Source organism: Bidens hawaiensis, unplaced genomic scaffold (genome assembly GCF_021521415.1).
Source record: "Bidens hawaiensis isolate Kalapana, Puna unplaced genomic scaffold, B.hawaiensis_p1.1 tig00014352_1, whole genome shotgun sequence".
Taxonomy (NCBI): Eukaryota; Viridiplantae; Streptophyta; class Magnoliopsida; order Asterales; family Asteraceae; genus Bidens; species Bidens hawaiensis.
In genome coordinates this window covers 318610-346119 of record NW_027492240.1, presented here as the reverse complement: position 1 = coordinate 346119, position 27510 = coordinate 318610, and the positions used below count along the sequence as shown (strand labels likewise).

At 33.6% G+C, this 27510-nt stretch overlaps 1 protein-coding gene and 1 non-coding gene across 3 annotated transcripts; both read left to right on the top strand.

Moving 5' to 3' along the window:
* The first annotated feature begins 314 nt into the window (after positions 1-314).
* LOC143546453 (uncharacterized) lies at positions 315-6007 on the top strand. 2 transcript variants are annotated; one of them, XM_077038117.1, is made up of 9 exons: positions 315-497; positions 3090-3173; positions 3254-3556; positions 3625-3760; positions 3873-4038; positions 4112-4240; positions 4324-4518; positions 5160-5282; positions 5815-6007. In XM_077038117.1, exons 1-9 carry the CDS (start codon positions 365-367, stop codon positions 5917-5919), a joined length of 1374 nt encoding a protein of 457 aa, XP_076894232.1. In that variant the 5' UTR covers positions 315-364; the 3' UTR covers positions 5920-6007. The 2 variants fall into 2 exon arrangements, with proteins under 2 accessions (XP_076894232.1, XP_076894231.1); XM_077038116.1 differs by having other exon boundaries at positions 3087-3173.
* Positions 6008-6683: 676 nt separating this feature from the next.
* On the top strand, positions 6684-6755 carry TRNAQ-UUG (transfer RNA glutamine (anticodon UUG)). Its single transcript has one exon. It is a non-coding gene; the product is annotated as a tRNA-Gln (tRNA).
* The last annotated feature ends 20755 nt before the right edge of the window (positions 6756-27510 follow it).

Here is a 27510-nt window from a genome sequence, read left to right as displayed (position 1 = left end):
TTAACGGAGGTCCAATGAAAATAAATAGTGTGAAAGTTGGAACCAGTGACAGCTACTTCCAAAGTTGGGATTATTATCAGCCAACTATTAAAATCCAATTATCCTAATAATAATAATAATAATAATAATAATAATAATGAATGCTTTAGTTGCTCATTGGTTGAACCGAATCTTCATCTCTCTTACTAAATATATAGTTCAAATTAAAACTAACTTTATCTTAAATAAAGTCATATACGTGTATTTGTATCTACACGTATTCAACTATTCACACAAACTTTTATAAAAAAAATAAATAATAATAATAATAATACAGATTATTATAAAAGCAACAGAATCTGGTTAGATGATCAGTTAACCGGCAATGGGAGGTTGCGTGTCTTCACCGGAGCCTCGCATTCAATCGACGGTGAAGAAGTTGTTCCGGAAACGGAAGAAGAATATTCCGAAGCAGCAGCAGCATATTCCGTCCGATCATTCGAAGTTCAAACCGTCTGGTAATTAACGCCTCTGTTTAGTTAATCGTTAATCACGGTTTTATATATGATATATATATATATTATATTATGCATGTAGTTGTTTCAGTACTGTTACCTTAGTTTCATTACCTAGAGCTGTTATTGAAGAAATTAATTATATGTTTCGGTGTTTGATTGAAGCTTTTAGCTCGAGTTATTTGATTAATTAATGATCGAATCAATAGTTGATGAGTTTAAGCTCTGTTAACCTAGAATCATGACCTAGAACTGTGATTGTTGAAGCTAATTACTCGTTTCGGTGTTAATTGTGATTGTAGAAGTTAATTACATGTTTCGGCGGTTAGCTCGAATGATTTGATTAGTTAATTAAGTATTTAGTTGTGCGTGATCGAACTGATAGTTTCAGTACTGCTAACTTAGATTCATGACCTAGAGAAGTTGATTATATGTTTAGGTGCTTGATTGAAGCGATTAGCTCGAGTTATTTGATTAATTAATGAAGTATTTAGTTCTGTGTGATTGAATTGATAGTTTCAAGACTGTTAAACTAGATTCACGAACTAGAATTGTGATTGTAGAAGTTAATTACTTGTTTCGGTGTTTAATTGAAGCGATTAGCTCGAGTTACTTGATTAGTTAATTAAGTGTTTAGTTGTCTGTGATAGAATCAATAGTTTCAGCACTATTAACTTAGATTCATGACCTAGAACTGTGATTGAAGTAAAATTACTCGTTTCGGTGTTAAATGTGATTGTAGAAGTTAATTATATGTTTAGGTGTTTGACTGAAGTTTTTAGCTCGAGTTATTTGATTAATTGATGAAGTATTTAGTTCTGTGTGATTGAATTGATCTGTTAACTTAGATTCATGATATGGAACTGTGATTGTTGAAGCTAATTAATCGTTTTGGAGTTAATTGTGATTGTAGAAGATAATTACATGTTTCGGCGGTTAGCTCGAATGATTTGGTTAGTTAATTAAGTATTTAGTTGCGTGTGATCGAATCAGTAGTTTCAGCACTGTTAACTTAGATTCATGACCTAGAAGGCTAGAATAGTGATTGTTAGAATTTAATTGCATATTTAGGTGTTTGATTGAAGCGATTAGCTCGAATTGTTTGACTATTTAATGATCGAATCAGTAGTTGATTAGTATCAGCACTGTTAACTTAGATTCATGACCTAGAATTGTGAATTTGTGATTGTTGATGTTAATTACAATTTACATGTTTCGGTGTTTAATTGAAGCTATTAAACTTATATTAATGACCTAGAATTGTGATTGTTGTAAATTATTACATGTTTCCGTGTTTGATTGATGTGATTATCTCGAATTAATAGTTTCAGTACTATTAGCTTAGATAAATGACCTAGAATTGTGATTGTAGAATTTAAGTATATGTTTAGGTGTTTGATTCAATCATTGAAGGTTCATAGATCAAATTATTTAATTAATTAATGTAGCATTTAGTTGTGCATGATTGAATCGGTAGTTTTGAGTTAATGTGTGCTGGTTCTGTTGATTGAATTGAAGATGCTTCAACTGAAGAACTATATATGCATGTAGTTGTTTCAGTACTGTTAACTTAGATTCATGACCTAGAATTGTGATTGTAGAAGTTAATTATATGTTTAAGTGTTTCATTGAAGTGGTTAGCTCGAATGATTTGATTAATTAATGAAGTATTTAGTCGTGCATGATTGAATTGATAGTTGCAGCACTGTTAACTAGATTTATGACCTAGAATAGTGATTGTACAGATTACATGTTTCGGTGTTGATTGAAGCGGTTAGCTCAAGTTATTTGACTATTTAATGAAGTATTTAGTTGTGCGTGATAGAATCAGTAGTTTGAATTAGTGTTTGTTGATTCTGTTGATTGAATTGAAGATGCTTTAATTGAAGAACTATAATTTGAAGTTGAACTGATATTCATTTAATTACTTGTTGTAATGGTTATAAAGTCTGAAATAGTAGTAGAGGTGCAAATCCTAACCGGTTAAAACCGATGGTTGGGGACCGGTTAGGGATTTTCACATAGGAACCAGTTAACCGAACATAGGTTAATAAGGTTAGTGTTAATATGGTTACTTTCAATAGGTTATGGATAGCTTCAACAGGTTATTAGATAGGTTAGGGATTTCCCCCTCCAAATACGGTTATAAACCGTAACCGGTTATTGTCAATAACCTATTTTGACCGTTTGACCAAAAACTGGTTTCGGTTTGTAACCGATATTCTAGAAACCAGATATCCGGTATTTGCACATGTGATCTCATCAAATCCACATATTAATTGGAATTGAAAAACATAAACTGAAGTTCAAAGTAGCTATCTCTATAGTCTATATTCTTTTACAAAGAAGGTTAAGCAAGCATGTGTACAAATATTAAATCCGTTTCATCACATTTGGAATTAGCAGAAGCACATAACTCGATTGTGAGTATTTTGAAAATGTTATAAATCATCAAATCCACATATTAATTGAAATTGAATAACATAAACTGAAGATCAAAGTAGCTATCTCTATAGTCTGTATTCTTCTACAAAAAAGGTTAAACAAACATGAGTACACATATTAAATTCGTTTCATCACATTTGGAATTAGCAGGAAGCACAGATGAGTTATGGTATGATACAGTTGAAGTTCTTGAGTCCGAATGCAGTGATGAAGATTTCCATAGTCTTCCCGATGGTTTGATTCATCTCTAAAAAAACACATTTATTTACTATCAATCTATCATAACATCTAAAATCAATTCCATATACCTGCAGATATGTCGCCACCAAACGGTTCTGCAGTAGCCTCTAGGCCAAGCATTGACTTGAGGCCAAAATCAGATAACGAATCAAAAGCTGTTTACCTTGATGAAATATCATCACCTTCTATTGATGAAAATGCTGGAATGAATAGTGGTTTGTTAGACTGTGGAATGATTCCTGGCCATTGTTTACCATGTCTTGCCAATACAGTTGAAAAAAGAAGATCCTCAAGCTCTAGCTCGACACATACAAAAAAGAAGATTTCACATAAACTTTCATTCAAATTAAAAGATGGAAATCCTAACACCACTATCTGTGAGTATTTAACGAACACATATGTTTTTCTGTTTTTAAACTTGACATTATATCTGATATTTTTTCAGTTTCTTCAAAGAAACGTCTAGAAAGACCGATAGCTGGTTCACAAGTACCTTTTTGCCCGGCAGAGAAAAAAGTGCTTGATTCTTGGTCACATGTCGAACCACAAGTTTTCAGAGTACGTGGGAGAAATTACTTTAGGTAAATTAATATTAATTACACATTACACATGGACTATATTATGTGCAAACATCTTATAAATGTTTATCGCAACATATCGACTTTTTTTTCTTGTGTCATTCTGGATTAACAGGGATAAAAAGAAGGAACATGCATCTAATTGTGGAGCATATTATCCGTTTGGTGTTGACGTGTTTTTATCCAAGAGGAAAATTGATCATATTGCTCGGTTTGTACAACTCCCGGAAGTTGGTCCTTCTTCGGGAGAACTTCCTCCGATTCTTGTTGTAAATATTCAGGTACTTGTTATCATTCAACATGTCAACATTTTGGGTCAAAGAAAGTTAACTTCTTTTTTTTTTGGTTTGACAGATTCCGTTGTATCCTGCTGGCTTATTTCAAGGTGAAATAGATGGTGAAGGAATGAGTTTCGTTTTATACTTCAAACTTTCTGATAATTACTCGAAGGAACTATCATCCAAATTTCAAGAAAATATGAGGGTAAAAAAACTAACATTACATCTTATTACATACTTAAAATTAGAGTCAACTTATTTATATATTTGGTTTGAAAATTGAAACAGAGGATACTTGATGATGAAATAGAGAAAGTGAAAGGTTTTCCGCTAGATACCCTAACACCATTTCGAGAACGGTTGAAGATACTGGGTCGTGTTGTAAATGTAGATGATCTTCAGTTGAGTGCACCCGAAAGGAGGATTATGAATGCTTACAATGAAAAACCCGTGCTTTCACGTCCCCAGCATGAATTCTACCAAGTAAGTTTCTTAGCAATGTTACTATTATGATACTTGTGTATTCTTAGTTCTTGCATGTTTCTTATTAATTAATTTAACCCATAGATGGTAAATTTCAACATTTTCTGAAGTTGATATATAACATTTTTACATTCAAAAGTAAGTATTGGATATGTGATACCACTAATATGTTATTTATAAAAATGTTAATAACAGAAAATTTTGAAATATTACATATTATGTAAAAAATAATAAAGCATATAAGGTTTTAAACTGGTTATCACAAAAGTCATAAAAGCCGGCTATCTCAAAAATCATAACCAGACCATCGGTTTCTCAACCAGTTTGGTTATTTCGGTTATGATTCAGTTATTTGGTTTTTCTGCTTACCCACTAAGCTTAAGATAAAACTGTGAATCAACTTTACAAAGTTAATTACGATTCACGTATTAACTTTTGTGTAAAACCAAAATCTAAGCTAAACTAATATATCAAAAGGAAGTAAAGATAAAAAATATGTAGCATGTGAAATTTGTGTTTGTAAATAACAATTTCTTACAGTCCCTTAAGTTAGGTATTCAAACTAAACCGGTTAACCACTTAACTAAAAGAGTATTATTAATGCAATTATGTTATACTTACACTAGTGTCTAATCTTTCAGGGAGTAAACTACTTTGAGATTGATTTAGACATGCACCGATTCAGTTACATTTCAAGAAAAGGATTTGAAGCATTCCAACACCGACTAGAGCACTGCATCTTAGATTTCGGTCTCACAATTCAGGCAAGTTCAATGTTTTTAAACATAATTCTAGGGCTGCAAACGTACCAAGCGAACGATTCACGAACACTTACCGAACGGGATTTTATGTTCGTGTTCGTTCATTGAGAAAAATAATGTGTTCACGAGCGGTTCGCGAACACAAACGAACACAAATAAAATCGACGAAGCCTAGAGATTGAGATCGATGTATACATCAATGCGAATAGTGAGAAAGGAAATGGAAAGAATGCGTAAACAATGTTAGAATATGGTCTCATATTTTATGTTAGGGGTAATAAATTAAAGAATATAAAATGTTTAGATAAGATAAATAAATGTACAAAAAATAACTTTCATGAACAACATATACAAACAAACATGGAAGAATGATCATAAACACATTACCGAACGTTCACGAACACAATTGAACGAACATAAACGAACTTCCTGCCGAATGGTTTACGAACTGTTCGCTAAACGTTCGGTTTGTTTACAGCCGTACATAATTCTATTTATTGTAAGTATAAACTTTATGGTAAGCTGTTTTGAACAGGGGAACAAACAAGAGGAGTTGCCAGAGCAGATCTTATGTTGTGTACGCTTAAACGGTATCGATTATATCAACTATCAAATGTTAATGTTGAACCATGAACTATGAAGTATGAACCCATGTGATGATGATAATGATAGGCTTAACCAATAGTGTAAACCTTGCAAGTTCATATTACTATGGGAATTGAAAAATCTTGTAAACTTCTCACATTTTCAGACGAACAAGTACGAGACACATCATGTAGTTTTGCGTATATTTGGTGTAAATGATGGTAATTGAAAACTTTGGTGGTCTCCTTCGAGTTACTTTTGGCTATGTACTTTTTATGCGTCTTATTAACGACAGTTAGAGGGTCAAAACTACAAGAAAATTACATTCACTGCATTTTCTTTTACATAAAAACTCGACCGCCTTGAACGTCACGTACCCCTTTATTTTTGTCTAAACATGTTCAGTTATTTACACAGATAAGTTTAATAACATGGCTCAAGTATCTATATATCCACACTAGGCCAATTTATATAGAGGTTAAATCTTACGACTTATATTATGAAAGCATGTATGAAAATATTAAAATGGTACGAGGGCGTCTCCGAGAATCGTAAAAAAAATTTGGGTCAAAGGTGAAAAAAAAGTTTGGGTTTTAAATTAGTTGAGCAATTGAGATTAAACATTAAGAATATGAAATTTCTTTTCAAAAAAATATATATAATTAAAAAAAACGAGGCCTATCAGGGTGTCGGGCGACCACCCAGTCCTTCCTCATAGTTGGCCTTGATGGTACAACCTTTTTCCTGTGAAATGATCACAAATTGAACAAGCTTTACATAGGTTTTAAATTATATTGGATTGAAATAGTTGACAGTATTGGTTCTATGGTGTAGTGGTTAGCACTCTGGACTTTGAATCCAGCGACCTGGGTTCGACTCCCGGTAGGACCTTTTTTTAGTTAGCAATATTAATGTGAGAACTCATTGCATTTCATGATGTTTACTAATAATCAGATGACCTTTCCTTTTCCTAGTGTTGGTCACTTCTTGTATATTAATTAACTATAACATTATGTAGAACAAAACTGAAACGGAGATGCATGTTTAACTATTCATAAGAGACAAAAGTAAATTTTGTAAAGACTGGTTGTGTCGTTTTCTTGGTTTTAAGAAGCGTGAGGCACAACGAGGCGACAAGCTACGGAGCCGAATCGCACATCATTTTAGAAAAACTTATAAATTATTTATAAACATCTAAAATAGAGGTGGACAAACAAACCAGTTAACTGAACCGAAACCAAACTGGGTTGAAACCGATTAATTAGAAATTAGTTTGTAACCGATTGAAACCATAGGTTTGGAACCAGTTTGTACTTTTCACTACCGAAACTAGTTAACTAAACCAAAACCAACCAAAATCGATCGTAAACCAGTGAAGAAACCGATTTCAACCCGGACCGAAACCTATCATAAACAAGTTAACTTTTGTTGACCAACCCGAACCGGTTTAGGGTTTGAAACCAGTTTGTGCAACTCTAATCTAAACTTTCAATAATATATAGTGGGAAAGTAGATAGAAATGAAAAATAACATAGCAAATTAGCAATATAACATCAACATTAATATATAAGAGAGCATCAAACTTAAAAGATGACATTTCCATAAACAAAAAAAGATACTAAAATGGTTTCAAGTTTCAACGTTTCAAGAAGTAAACAGAAATAAACAACTCAAAAGATGATATTTGGAAGCAACATGCAACTGCAACTAGAAGTCCTCGCCATCCTCGTCGTCATCAAGATCAATACCGAGCTCCAAATCTTCCTTGCCATTGTCACTCACCCGAGTATCATCTTCACCTTCGTTTTCATTTTCCATGTAACCTATCACCTACTCATTACTTTCATCAATCTTGGTTAAAAGCATAGGATAAGTGGTGTCCATTCTTTGATACCGACGTTTCAATGCGCGATTAAACTTAACAAAGACCATGCCATTTAATCGTGTTTATGCCGATCGATTTCTATTCCATGTATGAATCTATTAAGATAATAAAATAAAAATTATATAACGAATTTAAGAAATAAGACTATTAAAATAAATGTAGAGAATTTACTTGTTTGAAGACGCTCCGAGTTTCTCTCCCAACCGGTAGCACTACATGCTAAACTTAGTACCAGAATAACTAACTTTTGTAGCACAGAACTTGCACACATTTAGGGGGTGTTTGGGATTTCTTATTTTCATCAACTTATAACTTATAAACTTTTTGTAAAGTTAATAAGGTGTATAAGATGTTTGGCAAACCATAAGGCCTTATGGATTTTAACTTATGAAGAAGGACAAAAAAAGGGGGTTTTGAAAAGTTAGGAATCTCTAACTTATTAACTTAATGAGTTTAATTTACCTATTACACCCCTCTAACCCTCAAAAGTCATTACACACACTTTAAAAAAGAATGTCCTTTTTAGTAATTTTGGTTTTCCCTAACACATAAGCTAATCCAAACATTTTATTTAAAACTTCTTTTAAAAAATTCATAAGTTAACAAATCCTTTTAACAAAAAGTCATTTTTTACTTAAATAAGCAATCCTAAACACACCCTTAGTCCACACTCCACATACATGTTAAATGGTCAAAAGCCACTCAAATATTCTAACATACAATCCATCTAACATACAATCCATATAAACAAAAATAAGATTAGCCATTCATATCTAGGTACGTTTGTTTGTTATATAAATAACTTTTAAGAAGTATTACCTCGCCTCTGTTTCAAAGCAGAGCGGTTACTTGCTCCCTCTTTTCCATAAATAAGAGGCAATGGTTCATCACTCAATCGGAAAGGATTAAAAGCATGCACCACAAGAATTTAACATGTCCCAAGAAGTAGCTTATCAACAATTATTCGGTTAGAATCATTCGTTGCCATAGTTGAGATCCATGGGGCATGAATTTTAATAGAATATAAACAAGGAGCATCATTCCCTGTCGAATTCACTGTGAGAATTCCTCTCTCCATTGCATGAAATGCCCCAAACACGATGAGATCAAGAGTAGGCTCTAACGGATGGTTGTGAAACATTGAAATTGGTTAATATAGACTCCATCATCAATCGCATTGATATTTTGTCTATTTATCGGGCCATTGACGATCTAGTTCATATTATATCAATTTCAATAAGTTACCAAAATCCAGTCGAGCTTACTCAAGACCCAATCGCAATTGGAGTGTTTCATGCAATGAGAAAGAAATTCTCACAGTGAATGCTACAGTGAATAATGGCCCTTCGTTATATTCTATTAATGGTTGCGCTCAATGGATTTTAACCATGAGAGCAAGTGATACCAATAGAAGAATTGTTGGTAAACTACTTCTTAAGGTGGGATGAAGTTTTTGTGGTTAGTAGTTCAATGACTGATTAGGTTTTATTTTAAAATAATCCTTAAAACAATAAACAAACTATGTGTTAATGTTAGAAAACATGTGTAGGGGTGCACAAAATACCCGAACCCAAAAAACATGTGTTAATGTTAGGTTTTATTTTATACTCGTGTTTTAATACCTGAACCCGTACCCGACCCTACCGGTAGGGTACGGATAATGTATGCATTTCGAACCAAAACCCGTACCCGGAACCGGACCCGATTTATACCCGGTAAAACCTGAAAACCAAAACCGGTTCAATACCCGGAACCGAGTTTTTCCAATACCCGAAACCGAGGTTTTTCAAATACCCGAAATTTCTCCAACAAAAACTGAAAAATACCCGAAAGTACTCCGAAAAAGTGCAATTCCTTAAATAATTCAATCTATACCCGAAAAATGCTCGAAAAAAGCTAAAAAAACCCGAAAATAGGGTGTTTGCAATACCCGAAAATAGGGTATTCAAATACCGGTATTAGAATACCCGGTTCTATACCCGACCCGAACCTGATGCATAGGGTATGGTTTTTGGTGACAATACCCAGACCCGAACCTGATGCATAGAGTATGGTTTTTGGTGACAATACCCAGACCTGAACCCGGCCCGGGTATTGCCAATACCTGATTTTTCAATACCTAGTCAAACCCGAACCCGGTTCCATACCCGAAACCGGTATTTGAAAAAACCGATTTGTGCACCCATTGAAAGTCTAGTTAACACTTAACAGGGCCTAGAAGCTTGACATCAACTTATTGGGCTAGAGATGGGTAGTTAAGTACTTATAGTGGGCTTCATAAGGGTATAGCCCACAAAAGTTTGACAGTCAGCCCAAAAGTAAATATGCGTTAACAGGGTCTAATCAAATCAGCAATATTTCCTTATATATGTTAGAACAACTCTACCAAGTAAGTGCTGGTATTATTAACATATTATATTGTGATGTTGTCACTAAGTAACAATGAGCCGAGCCGTCACGAGCTACTCAAGATCGGCTCGTGAAAAAGCTTGATTGAGCCCGCTTTCAAAAGTAAGCTAGTTAATATATGAGTCCGAACTTCATTTATCAAGCTCGAGCTGGCTATCATTTACATAATTTTTGTAATATATTTTTAATAATAATTAATTAATATTAATCATTAATCAATTATTAATATATGAGCCAAGCTCGATCTAGTTGAGCTCGATTGAGCATTCGAGCCCGAGCCTAAACGTAAGCTCGTTTAATATACGAGCGCGAAACTCTAACTTCACTCATCAAGAGCGAGCTGGGCTGGCGAGCCTAAACAAGACTTTCATTTATATAATCTTTTAATATATATTTAATAATTATTAATTAATAAATATATATTGTTATTGTTATAAAAAAAATAAGTAAATAATATATATTATTTTATACATCATATCAACTGAAAAAGGTCTATAAATATAATTATAAATCTATAAAAATTTATTTAATAAATACTAAACGAGTCAAGCCCTATCCAAGCTCGAGTTTTGAAAATAGAGCTCGAAACAAGCCTAGTCGAGCTCAACTCGAAACACATAATTCTTCTACCGATAAAATGTTTTTAAAGCCTAATTAATAAGTTACAAGTGTTAGAAGTCACCTGTTTGGATACGTGTCAGTTTGTTTATTGTTTACTTGATGTCTTAAAGAATATATCTTACTTTGTCTCTCTGTCTTTGTATGCAAAGTAAATCTGCATTTTATGAACAAACCAAGTGTTAAGATAATTATGATCATTTCATGAACAAGTAAAGTAAAAAGATAACAAACAAACAAATAAACAAACCAGATTCATCTAGATCGTAGAATATACTCATATAGTGACCATGGATGATTATAGAGATAACAAACCACTATCTTTTAGAGAGAAAGAGTTTTAGGTGTTTTAGATATATGATTATATGGTCCTGTTGTAGTGGTTGGTGATGATATTTATGGTGTGTTGTGGTAAAAGCATGAAAAATAATGTTAGTGAGTGAATGTATAATTGATATTCAAAGTGGTGCCGTGGTTTTGGAAGTGACGTGTGGTTTCAATGAAGTTGTATATGTTAGTAAACAAGTTTAAATTTTCGCTATGTTTAAAGTATTAATTGTAGGTTACCTACTCAATTTACCATTGTAAATTAGGAACGTGTGTGGTACGGTTTTTGATAAAGTGTGTTGTGACAAAAGTTGAAAAAATAAATAAAAATAGTGGTGTGCAATGAGAGAATGTCTTAATTAGGCCTACGTTGGCTTCAGAATTTGGCTTGGGCGTTCTATACTGTCGGTTGTCACCTGACAGCGTTGTGCTACCACAAAAACAGAACTCTCTAACATACCACACGATGGACTAAAACCTGGGTGAGCTCAGGATTTGAACTTACAACCTCATAAAACATAATTTAAATCTTTATTGACATAATCCAAAAAAAGTAAAAAAATTTCACAAATTCAGTTGATTTATTATAATTAATTATAAATTATATATAAACACATGAAAAAAAAGATGGATTATTTAAAAAATTATTATTTAATTTGATCCATAAAAATATATTACACTTGTGAGTGGTTTTTGGTCTTACAAATAGATTTGTGGTGGTCCATTTCCACTTTTAAAACAATTAAGTTTCACCTGACCAAAAGATATGTCAAAGTCAAACCAATGCTTTAAATAGACCAAGTGATGTCAAAATAATCAATTAATGCATGTGAAGATGTAAAAGAGTGATGACATGCTTGATAACTACTTTAATGACATCCAGTGGTCCGTTTGCTACGTGTCGTTATATCAAACATGGTTTTATTGAAGATGGTTACTCGATGTCGATCATATGGGAAATTGTGATCGATTTTTCAAAATATTAATAGACCATTTCGTTGTTTCTATGATCACCGGTTACACTCTCAAGTTGAAACTCAAAGGTTAATTAAACTTTTCGATGATGTTTTTGTCATAAAATTGATGTATGCTCTGAAAAATTAGAATTTTCTCGTCCGACCTAAATTTCGTCTTTAACATCAAAGTATAATAATTCAAGCTTTGAACTTAACCAATCAACAGATTTATCCTACATCGACCCGGTGTTTGCCTCGGTTTGAACCCATAAATGAATTCTCCTGTTTGGTTTAACTACTCGATAACTGTTTCACGTGGTGACCAAAGCAATTCGAAGTCTACACCGAGCAATGAATCTAACAACAATTAGAGCTACACAGTTCACATTCTTCACAACATGACTAAGAATCTACTCATAAAGTTTATAGGAATTTTCCTTTCTGATTTAACCTGACAAATAACAAGGTGGACACTCTCAAATTCATAAATATAACAGTCATTTGTGTTCATTTAAATAACCCGGTTTTCCCTTTTTTATGTTTTCTTTTAGTATTTTTGTTATTTAACCAATTTATGGAGTTAAGAATTATTCTTTCTATGATCGATTTACTTTCTAGTGAGCTAGGCTTATTTACAACACTGGCATGTTACGTATGGGTATTCTGCAACGGGTTATTGATGGTTTCTTTATTTACCTTTTTTCCTATCATTTTCTCTTTCCACTAGAACCCGCAGACAACTATCGATAAATAACATCTATCAGAATTATTATCTAATTATCTGTCTGTAATACTAATCTGTGTAGTCTTGAGTACAAATAATGTACAATACAAATGAAGTTCAATCAAACTACAAAAAAAAAGTATATAACTTATAATACTCCTAGTTAAATACTCCAAAAATACGTCTTATTGTGTGTATATGTTGTTTGGTCTAACGGTCTTGCATTATTAAATGTTACCAAACCACTCATGAGTCATGACCATCTTTCAAATATGGGTCTCTCTCTTTTCTTTTCTTTTCTTTTCTTTTCTCTCACATGTACTTTTTTCATTTTGTACTTCTCAATCAATTTTGCATTTCTTTTCTCTCACATGTACTTTTTTTCATTTTGTACTTCTCAATCAATTTTGCATAAATTTACTTTATCCAATATTTGATGGGTCTGTTAATAAGCATGTGATCTTTTACACCCATAACATCTTACTCATGACCAACTTAATGACCTGCTTTCATCATTAAGTTTTGCTTTCCATTAACTTTGTTATGTTATGTTTGTGCTAAATATCATTGTCGATTGTCACATAGACTCCTTTAATCACATCTTATCCATGTTTGATTACTTTACGAACTATAAATGTTTAAATACGGTGGAGTGGGACTTAAATTTCGTATTTACGTATTCCACCTCTACGACCTTCTCCAAGACTTGCTACTGTTCGTTTCAACCATCGACAACAGAAAAAGGTTGAATCGAAAAACCCAGTTTATCGATCTACCCATTTGACTGGTTTCTTGATTTTTAGGGTTTATTATTATTATTATATATTTATTTATTTATTTATTCATGCTAAACCCACATACTTATAGGACGTGATAAATTTTATTCTGAAACAAAAGACTTAACCCTTTTGACATTCAAAGTCAAAGTCACTAATATCATACGGGCATTAATATATAGCTATGTTCATTCATATAGCGTTTTCAGGGCTCTTTTAACTTATGATCTTTCTTTATGAGTTTATGATTAACTGTTGTTAATAAAGATAATTGTGATTATATATGTAGAAGGTGGCATGCGGGCATTGAAATACTTCTTGTGAAGTTTACATATGAAAAGAATTTTGCGTGGTTTAATTCGATAAGTATAAGTATAAGTTTAATTGTGTGGCTTTACTTTTTTTTATTTATACAAGTTCTTCTTCAAAAGTAGTTACACCATAAAATCATGCATTTTATTCTCTTTGATTCGAGTAAAAAGTAATTGACTTAAAAAGACGTCGATGTTGTCATCCGTAATTATGCATTATATACATGGATATTGTAATATTTATAAACACAAATTGCATAGTTATTGTATACTTAACATATATATATATATATATATATATATATATATATATATATATATATATATATATATATATATATATATATAGGGTTTGGATCAAATACAAATGAAATTAACGTGTTAAACGTGAGAATCAAGTAGAGTAATTATATATACAAGTAGAGTAATTATGTAATTACTCTATGATAATTACTCTATGATGTAATTACATAATTACTCTACTTGATTCTCACGTTTAGCACGTTAATTTTATTTGTACGTTAACCTTCCCATATATAAAAGAGAATTCAAATTATTGCAAGAAGTGTAAGAAATCAATCTAAACCACTCATTTCATTGTTAATCTTGAATTTTAAAAATATATGAAAAGGTTGTTAAAGTAACCTAAATTGTTTCTCTCTCCAATCAATGCAATTAATTTTTTCAACTAATATAATTAATCAAATCATGATAATTAAAAGGTTAAAAAGTAAAAAAAAAAAATAATTAATGTTTTTAATTTTTCATCATGTCTCTTGATTTCAACCTACACAACTATAATTTTTCCTACACTTATACTATTTCTATATATTTCGATTTCTTTTTATATATCTAATATCTTCCTACACTTTACACATTTCTTCCAACGTATTCATAATTTTTTCTTACACGTCTTAAGCTTCTTTCTACATGATATCAGTTTCTTCCTACACTATCATAAATTCATGCTACACGTCTTCAAATTCTTCCTACACAACCGTCATTTCTTCCTACACAATTGAATTTACACATGTACACGATACAAAACACAAAATATATTCATGCATACACAAGACCAACAAGATTCTTGAAATGCATAAATCTCGTTAAATTACAACAATAATTATTTTAAATGTGTACAATACATATAAGTAGAAAAATAATATGAAACGAAATACACAATCACCTTGAATTTGTTCCTACACAACAACATATACACATGTGCACGGGACAAAACACAAAGAATACATACATACATGTTACACCCTATTTTTATATGGAATATTATATTTAAAAATACAGCTGAAAAAATGGTCTCATTTAGTTTTAAACTCATTGTTACGCCCATCAATTAAATTGTAGTACTATAATATTAATAATTAATACGTTCACAGTGGTAAGAATGTTAATAAACTTTATAAAAACAACAAATGTAGTAAAATCATTCTTTCTAAAAGGAATCATCAAATCAAGAATATGAAGCTGTATCCACATATGAATTTAATGAATTCTAACTAATGCAAATATCAAACAGTCAGTTTCATACATTAGGATGTAGTGTTTTGGTAAAAAAATTTTGTCAATCTAAGAGGGGAAGGGGCATTCATGGTTAGTACCCATGCACCGACCAATCATACACAATTATTTCATTTATACCCTTAAGTACCCACAAACCATAAAATAACTGGAAACACATACCCACAAGTACCTTAAAACTTTTTTTGTTTAATTTTAAAAATAAAAAATAGTTAAATGTAACTAAAATTAAAATTTCATTGAAATATTAATGGGTGTTTAATTTTTCAAAAACCTCCAATGGGTTTGCCATGTGGTAAACTTTTGCCACAAATTGTAATTTGGCAAACTACCCACATAGTTAGGGGTGGGTTTGCCATGTGGTAAACAACCCATAAATCTCACCCACACTAGTGCCCCTTCCCCTCTAATACTTTTCGTTATTAAAAAACCGAATTTAAGGAAATAATTAGGGAGAGAGAGATGAAGATCAACAACAAATTACCCATAATGCCCAAACCATGGTAATTTAATTTCCTTAATATTCTGAGTAATTACTAGAATGCCACAATTGATTTGAGCCATTGATGAAAAGATCTAATGGTCCAGATTTTATTATAGCATTTCTCGCACTTCTTGCAATAATCTCATTTCTTTCTTGAACTTAAATTTAAATATATATATATATATATATATATATATATATATATATAATATTTGTGCAATTATTTACATACATTGTGTATTAGTTATATATTGTTGTGTGATTATTTATAGGGTAAGCAATATACGAATAATGATGTAACTTTCGTGCGTAATTATGGTACTTATATACGAGTTTAACCCTCTCTCAAGGACCCGTCTAGCGTCATGGCTTCGTACATTTTTACATTGATATATGATGTATGTGTTGGATATTTTAAAGTTGAGCATAATCTTAGTCCGCCATACAAAATCCGAAGACCGACCCAAAAAGACTTGAAACCAGACTTTATCCTACGTCAATCGATTGAGCATTGGTTCGATAATTATACATTTTCCAGTTGAATAAGCGGAATAACTCGATCTTTTACAACACATTATATTAAGTTAAATTAAATTATATAACGTTTTAATGCTATTTACATCTTTTGGATTTAAATACTTAGCATTATGCTACGGCAACAATATGATAGATGGAAATTACTTGGATATGGTTTTGAAGTAATATATGCTATTACACGATGGCAGGACAACCGGGTATTTCGATTTTACATTTGTTATAAATGTTCTTCATTATGTCAAAAGGATAAAATTTCCTGAAGTAGCAATAACAGTTTTCTAGCAAGTCTCTCGCACAACATTGTGGGGATGGATTTGCCGTACTATCATCAACCGGACAAGTCTGAATGAACCTACCTTGATCGCAACCATGTACTGGTCGCACTCTGATTGTTAAAAGCGTCATCATTGCAACGATGATAACTAGGAAGCCAAAAAACTTCATTATACCGCAACAAAATATAAATATAAGATAGGCCAAATAGGAACATGAGTGTTTGTAAAATATATTCTTGTATTTATAGATATCACATAAATCGACTTGATGACTTTTATTTAACATGTTATGTTATGTTATTTTATGTTATATTGTGTTAATTTATGTTATGATAAGATACGATACGATAAGATATGATAGCATATGATCATATCATATCACATCGCATCGCATTGTATCATATCGTGTCCTTACCTGTAATTTTCTGTTTTAAGTAATCGAGCTAATGGCTTACCCCAACATTTTATCGAACGGATTGTTTAACGAATGGATATAAAAATGCATAAATGGAGGCCAAAACACACAAATGGATGTCAAAGAACATAAATGGTGGCTAAAACACATAAGTAGATGTCATAATACATAACCAGTGGCCCAAACGCACAAATAGAGGCGAACCGCATAAATGGAAGTCAAAACGTATTAGCAGATGTCAAAATGCATAAATGGAGGTCAAAACGCATAAACGGAGTCCGAAACGCATAAATAGAGACTAAAACGCATAAAGGGATGTCAAAATGCATGAATGGTTATTAAATTGCATAAATAGAGGGATAAAATGCATACATGAAAGCACTGAGTAAGAAAGCCGGCATTCTCTCTTTTATTATATAAAACTGAAGGCTTAATTTTAAACACAAAAGATAATTGCCTAATTATTGAAACTCTTATTAATCTACTAGACTAGCTTTAAAGTCATATAAATCTAGTAGCACTATGTAAACGTATTTGAATGAAAATGTTTTACCTTAAAGGCATTTTAAAACAATTAGTTAATTGGTCTAATCCACATGTGTGAAAATGTTTATAGATACCTGATAACGCAACAACGGTTACGCCATCGGCTGTCCGCATTTTCGTGGTTGATTTTATTTTCATTTGGAACTTGGTTTGCGATTTCGATAGTGTATAGAAAAGAAACATGCAAAAGGTTATAAGCTTACCTATGGATTTTGAACGACATTTAACGATGATTATAACTCGATGGCGCCTTGGGATATGAACCTAGCCTTTGTGAATAACAGTGATTGGTTCCAAGAGGCATGTTCTTGTTGCCGTCTTGTATTATGTTGTTCTCCCTCGATAAAGAAACTAAAGATGAAGATTAAATGGTTTTTGTTGGCACCAAGGGTCCTTCATCACAAGAGAAAACAAGGAGGCCATTGTTAACCAAACAATATAAGTTGACTCCTTTGCAAGAAGGATCTTGAAACTCATAACCATCTTTTCTTTGAGTGTTCTTATTCTGATCAGATTTTGTGTTCTCTTAAAAGAAAGGTGGCGAGGATAATATTCAAGGTAAATGGATTGACGTTGTTAATTGGATGACTCCTAGAGCTAAGTCGAAATCAACAATTGTGGTCACTGGGAAATTGCTAATTGCTGCTATTGCTTATTACATTTGGCAAGAGAGGAATGCTAGATTTTTCGATAATCAACTAAGGCCGCCTGAAATAATTGAAGAAATGATTGATAATACTATTCAGCTGAAAACTGTCTGGGTTAGAAGAATTTTGGAAGATTGGAAGATTACATATATCAGATGATGTTTTGGTGGATTCATAATAGCTTGATGTTATGACTGTTTTCGTTTTGGTATAGATTTCAGGGTGTCGTGTTCTATGTTTGTGCTTTGCTTTTTAGCTTGTTTTTGCATTGGTTGTGGTATGCACACCAATGAACTAGAGTGGTACTGAGCCCTCTACTTGTGTTTATGTTTGATAGTAATACAATCACCAGGGTATACCCTTTTACCAATATATATATATATATATGAGTTGATAGAAATTTGAATGCTCTTTGTAGAGCAAACGCGTTGATAACGTGTTATAATCTAGGGATATTAGATAGGTGAAAGACATGTTATTCATGTGTACATATAACCATTACAAGATACATGTACATAGTAGACATAGAGATTGAAATTGTTGGGATTCTATGGAATTTATAAACTTAGTTAACCATTTAACTAGTCACAATAAAGGCGGAAGCGTGATATTTACAAACTAAACATATGTATCCATGTGTTTATATATGTTACAAGTTTATATAAAATGTGTACATGAACAACCTAATTTATTCATGTTATAAGATTACCAATAATCTATTTATTAGAAACCCGAAGCAAGGATCAAATGATACGGAAAAGCTAAACTATCAAAGCTATAAACACTTACATTCTTAACCCTTTAAGAGTTTAGTAGATGGTTGAAGAAGATGATGATGATGATGCTAGATTTTCAAAGGAAAATCCTCAAACGGAATGTACCCCGAGCCTCCAACACACACCGAGCTATGTTAGGGAGCTTGAACACCAAAAAAAACCGAGACCCGATCTCTTCCTTTTGTCTTGGCCGAAAACAAGAAGAAAGGAAAGAGTTGCTTGTTTTTTGTTTTCTTGAAAGTGTTTTAATAATGTTATCATGAAGTCTTTCACAAACCCATACATATAATGTGTTAGGTATTTGGTTAAGTGAACCACACTCAACCTTTTCATGACAAGACATTGACCAAGACATGGGGTGTGGGGCCCACCCAAAACCGGCCCCAATTATCATAATTTTTTTATTTTTTATTTTTTTATTTTTATTTTATTTATTTTATAAAGTATAAAATAAATATATAAACACCCCATCTTTTATAAACCATTTTACAAAAGAAAATATAGTTAAATAATCATTCCAATAATAATTATTTGAATAAATAAATTAACCAATTAATTTATTTAACACTTTCAAGTAAGTATTCAGAAACCCGATTTTCTGAATGTATCGTGTTCTGTATTTGTCTTATAGATCTTATCTTAACAAATACATAATTGGTGTGTGTCTAACTCGTTATTGGGTATGACCCGACTTGGATCAAACATGACTAGCCACATTAACCTAATTATGTGTCTCGGGCATACGATATTCCAACAATCTCCCACTTGCACGAGACTCATAGGTAGTTAACGCTAATGGTGAATACCGCCTAACAACAGTTCACCATCCCTAGTGTGTTTGACTAAGTGCCATTCAATAACATCATCCCCTTCAAGTCCATACTTGATATGATATAGGTAAGTCTTATCACTACATCCCTTTGTCACTAGATGTCCTGTCAAAACGAAGAGACACAGAGTGATCATTCTCTCAACGATTTAACTTAACAGGCCTTAGACATCTAAACTCTCAACACATAAGAGGAACAAATCCCATCTTGACTGCATACATCCTTGTTGACATCTCGTATGATATCTGAGCTCTTTCTTTTACGTCATCGTGTTACCGAAATAACAAAGAAGAGAGTCAAGTTATCAGACTTGATGAAAAACCAGATCCAATATGCATCTCAGGTCAAAGGACACAATGATACTCGCCTTTACTCAAGGATTACTTATGATCAGTTGCACTAACTCCATGCAGTGATCCTTGAGAGCGGATCATGTCCAATATTTGTATCCCACAAATATCTATGAACCTTGGTGGCAAACCTATGCCCTATATTCATCACATGAATATCAACCAATCCGGGTTCATAATAGTCTTACCTTCATACTTGTTCCCACAAGCATGATCGACTACGGACGTTTAGAACAACATAAGTCATTCATGGATTAAACATGCAAATATAGAACATAACTTATTGAAAAATTAAAACATAATTAATTATCATGAGATACCCATTACATTTGTTCTTATACAAACACTAAACACAGATTAAATCCACTCACTAGAATACCGAAGTCCTAATGCACAAACATGACCCTCATGCTTTGGCCTATCGAGGAGCTTCGTGAGTGGGTCCGCAATATTTTGATCGGTATGAACTTTATGAATACATATCTTTCTCTTTTCAACTTCATCCCTTATGTAGTTGAATCTGCGCTCAATGTGCCTCGTTTTCTGATGAGCACGAGGCTCCTTGATCTGTGCAATAGCACCTTCATTGTCACAGAATATTTCTAGGGGCTCCTGAATGGTAGAGATAATCCCTAGATCCATGATGAACTTTTTCATCCATGCAGCCTCTTGGGCTGCCATTGAAGCGGCGATGTACTCAGATTCTGTAGTGGATAACGCGACAACATCCTGCTTCGAACTCTTCCAAGAGACAGCGCCTCCATTCAAAATGAAGACATATCCCGACTGTGACCGAGAATCATCTCGATCAGTTTGGAAACTCGCATCCACGTAACCCTTTACGACGAGTTCCTCCTCACCAGACCCATATATTAAAAACATATCCTTAGTCCTTCTAAGGTATTTTAATATATTCTTGACAGCCATCCAATGACTGTCACCTGGGTTGTGCTGGTATCTACTCGTTATGCTTAAAGCATACGAGACGTCCGGTCTGGTGCACATCATTGCATACATAATAGATCCTATTGCCGAAGCATAAGGAACATGCTTCATCCTATCCTGCTCTTCCTTAGAGCTAGGACTTTGGGATGAGCTTAACACGGTTCCTCTAGGAATAGGTACCAAACCTTTCTTAGAGTTTTCCATCCTGAACCTTTTCAGGATTTTATCAATGTACGCACTTTGATTGAGTCCGATCAATTTCCTTTGTCTATCCCTATAGACCTTTATTCCCAAGATATATGTCGCTTCTCCAAGATCCTTAATTGAGAAACGACTACTTAACCACGCTTTAACGTTTTCCATACTTGGTATATCATTTCCAAATAAAAGTATATCATCGACATACAAAATAAGAAACATGATAATATTCCCACTAGCCCATTTATACACACACGCCTCATCACCGTTTTGGACGAAACCAAACGCTTTGATTTCTTCATTAAAACGATGATTCCACATCCGTGATGCTTGTTTCAACCCGTAGATTGATTTCCTTAACTTACAAACTTTATCAGGATTAGATGGATCGACAAAACCTTCAGGCTGAACCATATGGACATCTTCCTCAAGATATCCATTAAGAAAAGCGGTCTTGACATCCATTTGCCATATCTCATAATCAAAATGAGCTGCAATGGCAAATAATATCCTGATCGACTTAAGCATCGCGACCGGCGAGAAGGTTTCATCATAATCAATCCCTTGAGTTTGCGTGAAACCTTTTGCTACAAGTCGTGCTTTGTAAGTATCTAAATTTCCATGCATGTCGGTCTTCCTTTTGAAGACCCACTTACATCCAACCAGTTTGGAGTTAAGTGGACGATCAACCAATTCCCAAACTTGGTTATCGTGCATGGATTGCATCTCGGCGCTCATGGCTTCAAGCCACTTGTCACAATCAGGTTGTGACATAGCATCTTTGTAGGAGATCGGTTCATCCGAATCGACCAAGTAACAATCATCCACAAGAAATCCATATTTCTTGGGAGGTCGACTAATCCTATTAGATCTGCGAGCAACGTGTGTATGATCAACCATTTGATCATCTTCAACATCCTCGTGTTGAAAGCTAGTATCGACCAACTGTGTATCATCCAGTGATTCTTGAACCTCTTCAAGTTCCACTCTCTTTTCACTAGGTCCTTCCATAAGGAACCTAGTTTCTAAGAAGTATCCTTTGCGTGAAACAAACACTTTTTGTTCACTAGGATCATAGAATATATATCCTATATCATCCTTTGGGTATCCTATGAAGATACACCTGATGGATCGAGCCTCAAGCTTATTTGGGGTGTCACGTTTAACATAAACTATGCATCCCCATACCCTTAAATATGAAAAGGATGGAACCTTTCCATGCCACACTTCATAGGGTATTCGATCCACCTTTTTGGTCGGGGCCATATTCAAAATACGAGCCGCTGTAAGTAGCGCATATCCCCAAAATGATGGCGGTAGTGAGCTTCGTGCCATCATTGATCGAACCATGTCCAACAGTGTTCTATTTCTCCTCTCGGACACTCCGTTATGTTGAGGAGTTCCAGGAGGAGTGAGCTGTGAAATAATTCCACAATCTCTAAGATGACATTGAAAAGCATCACTTAGGTATTCGCCTCCTCTATCGGAGCGGAGTACCTTGATTGTTCGGTCGAGCTGATTTTGTACTTCATTTTGAAATTCCTTGAACATTTCAAAGGCTTCATGTTTGTGTTTCATTAGATATACATACCCATATCGACTAAAATCGTCGGTAAAGGTAATGAAGTACCTTTCACTATTCCTACTAGTTGGCTTGAAAGGTCCGCATACATCCGTATGTATGATACCTAACAAGTCCTTAGCCCTTTCATTTGTACCTTTGAAAGGCTCTTTGGTCATCTTGCCTTGAATACAAGATTCACACTCATCAAACGAACCTAACTCGTTTGTTTTCAAAAGACCATTCTTTTGGAGAGTATTTATACGATTCTTGTTTATGTGTCCAAGGCGACAATGCCAAATGTAGGAATCACTCAAACCCTTTTTGAGTCTTTTAGTAGAAGTTTGATATAATGAGCTATTTGAGGTATTATCATGAACCAATTCATAAATACCGTTGTTTGGTACAGCTTTAAAATAAAAGATACCATTAGATGATACATGCACTTCTGATCTTACAAATTTAAAGTCAAAGTTACATTGTCTAAGAAGGTGCACAGAAATAATGTTCCTAGTCAAACTAGGAGCATACAAAACGTTTTTCAAAACAACTTCCAAACCACTTGGAAGCGATAAAGTGAAGTCTCCTCTAGCGACCACGTGCACCCTTGCACCGTTGCCCATGAAAAGACTCACTTCGCCCTTCTTTAAGTCTTCATTCCTTTTGAACCCCTGCAACCAATTGCAAATGTGAGTTCCACATCCGGTATCCAATACCCATGTGTTAGAAGAAATAAGATTTAGCTCAATATTAATCATAAAGACATTACCCGAGGTATGCGCCGCATTCCTCTTGTCTCTTAGCTCTTTTAGGTAGACCGGGCAATTGCGTTTCCAATGTCCGGTCTCCCCACAACCAAAACAAGGATCATCCTTATGACCCCTTGGTTCCACAACCTTTTGTTTCTTTGCCATAACCGGTGATTTGCCCTTACCCTTAAGATGCACAGGAGGACCCTTTCTTTTTGCTACCTTAGCCTTAGAATTGGGTTGAGATCGATTCTTGGATTTACCTTCATTGATCGCAAACACGGGTAAAACCCTTTTACCCATGCTCGCCTCGGCTGTTTTAAGCATTGAGTGAAGTTCTCCAATGTTTTTGTCCCACCCGTTCATGTTATAATTTAACACAAAAGTGTCGAACCTTTTCGACAAAGAGTTAAGGATCAAATCCGTTGCTAACTCTTTTGAGATGGGACAATTGAGCTTGGCGAGTCGATCAATGTAACTTTTCATCTTAAGTACATAAGTTGAAACTGGTTGATTATCATCCATTCTACATGCATGCAAGGCTCGAACCGTTTCGAACCTTTCAACTCTTGATTGCTTAAGGAACATTTCCTTAAGTTGAGTAATCATGTCGTACGCATTATGGTTTTCGAAATCTTTTTGGATTTCGGGAACCATAGTCGCCAACATGAGGCATGACACTTGAATGGAATCTTCCGTAAGTTTGACCCAATTCATATATTCGACCTCACTTCCCTCTTCCGGTTCTTCGGGGATAGGTGTTTCCAAAACATGATATAATTTTTCTTGTTTTAGAACAATCCTTAAATTTCGGAACCAATCCGAAAAGTTATTGTGGTTAAGACGGTCTTTAGCGAGAATAGATCGGAGAGATACGTTTTGGACGTTAGGGATTATGTTGTCGTCGACGTGTGCGGCCATCTGCAGAATTTTAATTAAGTTCATTTTAGTGTTTTACCTTTTAATTATTAATACCCTTTTATATATATACCAAATATAATTAATAATTAAAATCTAGAATCCAACGATAAACCCGACTCCGGTTAGGTGACCTTTTTCCCATTGTCGGTTTATCAAGGTAGTTATTCATAACAATTGCAAACCCTTTTACAACTTCTAGAGTTTATGGGACCGGTTCGAAATCATATTTCGTGTCGGCATGTTTATCCCATCAACACCTGTTAGACCCCATGCTTGGGTGACCCTCTTCACATGGTTCTAATTTAAGTCGTCCTACTTGTATCAACTTGTAATATTAACATACAAACGGTTAGGTGACCTTTTTCCCATTTATATGCCAATATTACCTCAACATATTAATTTACTCTACGCGGTTAGGTGACCTTTTTCCCACTAAGAGCTTACTAATATGTTAAGCGTTATACAAAAGGATGGTGTTTAACTTATTATCCTTAATTTTAAAAGGGAATTTTTAGTTTTAATAATTCTTGTTGTAAAACTTTAAATCATGTACTAACATGCATTTAGTAACATGATATTTTGAAACCATTTTCAAAAATCTAATTTATAATAAAACCATTTTATTATGGGCGTGAGACGGCTAGTTAATAAATCCATTTTATTAAACTATGTGTCACGTAATTACCGATAATTATTAGAACCCGTTTTATGCTTTGTTAATTAATTCTATGTGACGAAGTTGATATCCTAATATCTAGCAACCACATAATCAAATAATCAATTAACAAGCATACACAATTATACTAGACACGAGCCACTAAGTTAGACCACACTTGTTAGCCGAAACAAGTGTGTGTCTTAGGTCCAATCCTAAGGGACACATGACACATGGATGTTGTAGCTCCCACTCGATCCCGCATCCAAATGCTTCGAGCATCTTATTCAACCCCGTTGTGATCGATTGGGCTTGAACTTGGGCCTTAGCTTCCATAAGCTTCCATTTGGGCTCAATTGGTGGGCTTAGGTCCTTTTGGGCTTGAATCCATTTAATGGGCTTGTGAGACCCATTATCACCATACCCGGCCCAATTAGGCCCAAACTTCCAATTTTGCAATCTTCTTTAATTTTACAAAATCAAATGTCCTAATACATTTTTTCTATAAAATAAAGATATTACAAATAACCTATTTATTACATACCCATATGAATAAATAATTACAAAATTACAAAATTGCCCCTAATTAATTATTACAAACCGAAACTTGAATAATTAACTACAATCACAACATCAACCACAAACAAACATCCACTTTGGTCTACGGCTCGGTCTAGTTTTAACAAACATAACCCGTTATGTTTTAGGAACCCGTTCCAAAAACCCCTTGACTTTATCGGGCCTAGCCCAACCCAATTTGGGCTTGACCCAATAACATGATTATGGGCTTCGGCCCAATTAAAAAACTCACGGGCTTCGGCCCATTTAACCAAAAATGGGCTTCGGCCCATATAGCTTTTTCCCTTTTATTTCCGGTTAGCCCAATAACCATATCCAAGTGGGCTTCGGCCCAAAATCACCCGATTTGGGCTTTGGCCCATATAATCGGTTTTATATATTTTTTTTTTTTTGAAAAAAAAAGCCAAAATATAACAAGATTAAATACAAAAAAAAAATTATGCATGTTAATTTTTTTTTTGTATAAAATCTTTCAAGGGGAAAATATAAAACCGAAAACCCGAAGCTTAGTTTCCCGTATCCCGGCTCTGATACCATTTGTTGGGATTCTATGGAATTTATAAACTTAGTTAACCATTTAACTAGTCACAATAAAGGCGGAAGCGTGATATTTACAAACTAAACATATGTATCCATGTGTTTATATATGTTACAAGTTTATATAAAATGTGTACATGAACAACCTAATTTATTCATGTTATAAGATTACCAATAATCTATTTATTAGAAACCCGAAGCAAGGATCAAATGATACGGAAAAGCTAAACTATCAAAGCTATAAACACTTACATTCTTAACCCTTTAAGAGTTTAGTAGATGGTTGAAGAAGATGATGATGATGATGCTAGATTTTCAAAGGAAAATCCTCAAACGGAATGTACCCCGAGCCTCCAACACACACCGAGCTATGTTAGGGAGCTTGAACACCAAAAAAAACCGAGACCCGATCTCTTCCTTTTGTCTTGGCCGAAAACAAGAAGAAAGGAAAGAGTTGTTTGTTTTTTGTTTTCTTGAAAGTGTTTTAATAATGTTATCATGAAGTCTTTCACAAACCCATACATATAATGTGTTAGGTATTTGGTTAAGTGAACCACACTCAACCTTTTCATGACAAGACATTGACCAAGACATGGGGTGTGGGGCCCACCCAAAACCGGCCCCAATTATCATAATTTTTTTATTTTTTATTTTTATTTTTATTTTATTTATTTTATAAAGTATAAAATAAATATATAAACACCCCATCTTTTATAAACCATTTTACAAAAGAAAATATAGTTAAATAATCATTCCAATAATAATTATTTGAATAAATAAATTAACCAATTAATTTATTTAACACTTTCAAGTAAGTATTCAGAAACCCGATTTTCTGAATGTATCGTGTTCTGTATTTGTCTTATAGATCTTATCTTAACAAATACATAATTGGTGTGTGTCTAACTCGTTATTGGGTATGACCCGACTTGGATCAAACATGACTAGCCACATTAACCTAATTATGTGTCTCGGGCATACGATATTCCAACAGAAATCGACTCTATAATGAATGTGATACTAATGAGATATAATGTCTGTATTAAGTGCATTAAACAGAGAGTGTCACAACAATCTCAAAATTGTATTTCTTTAAGAT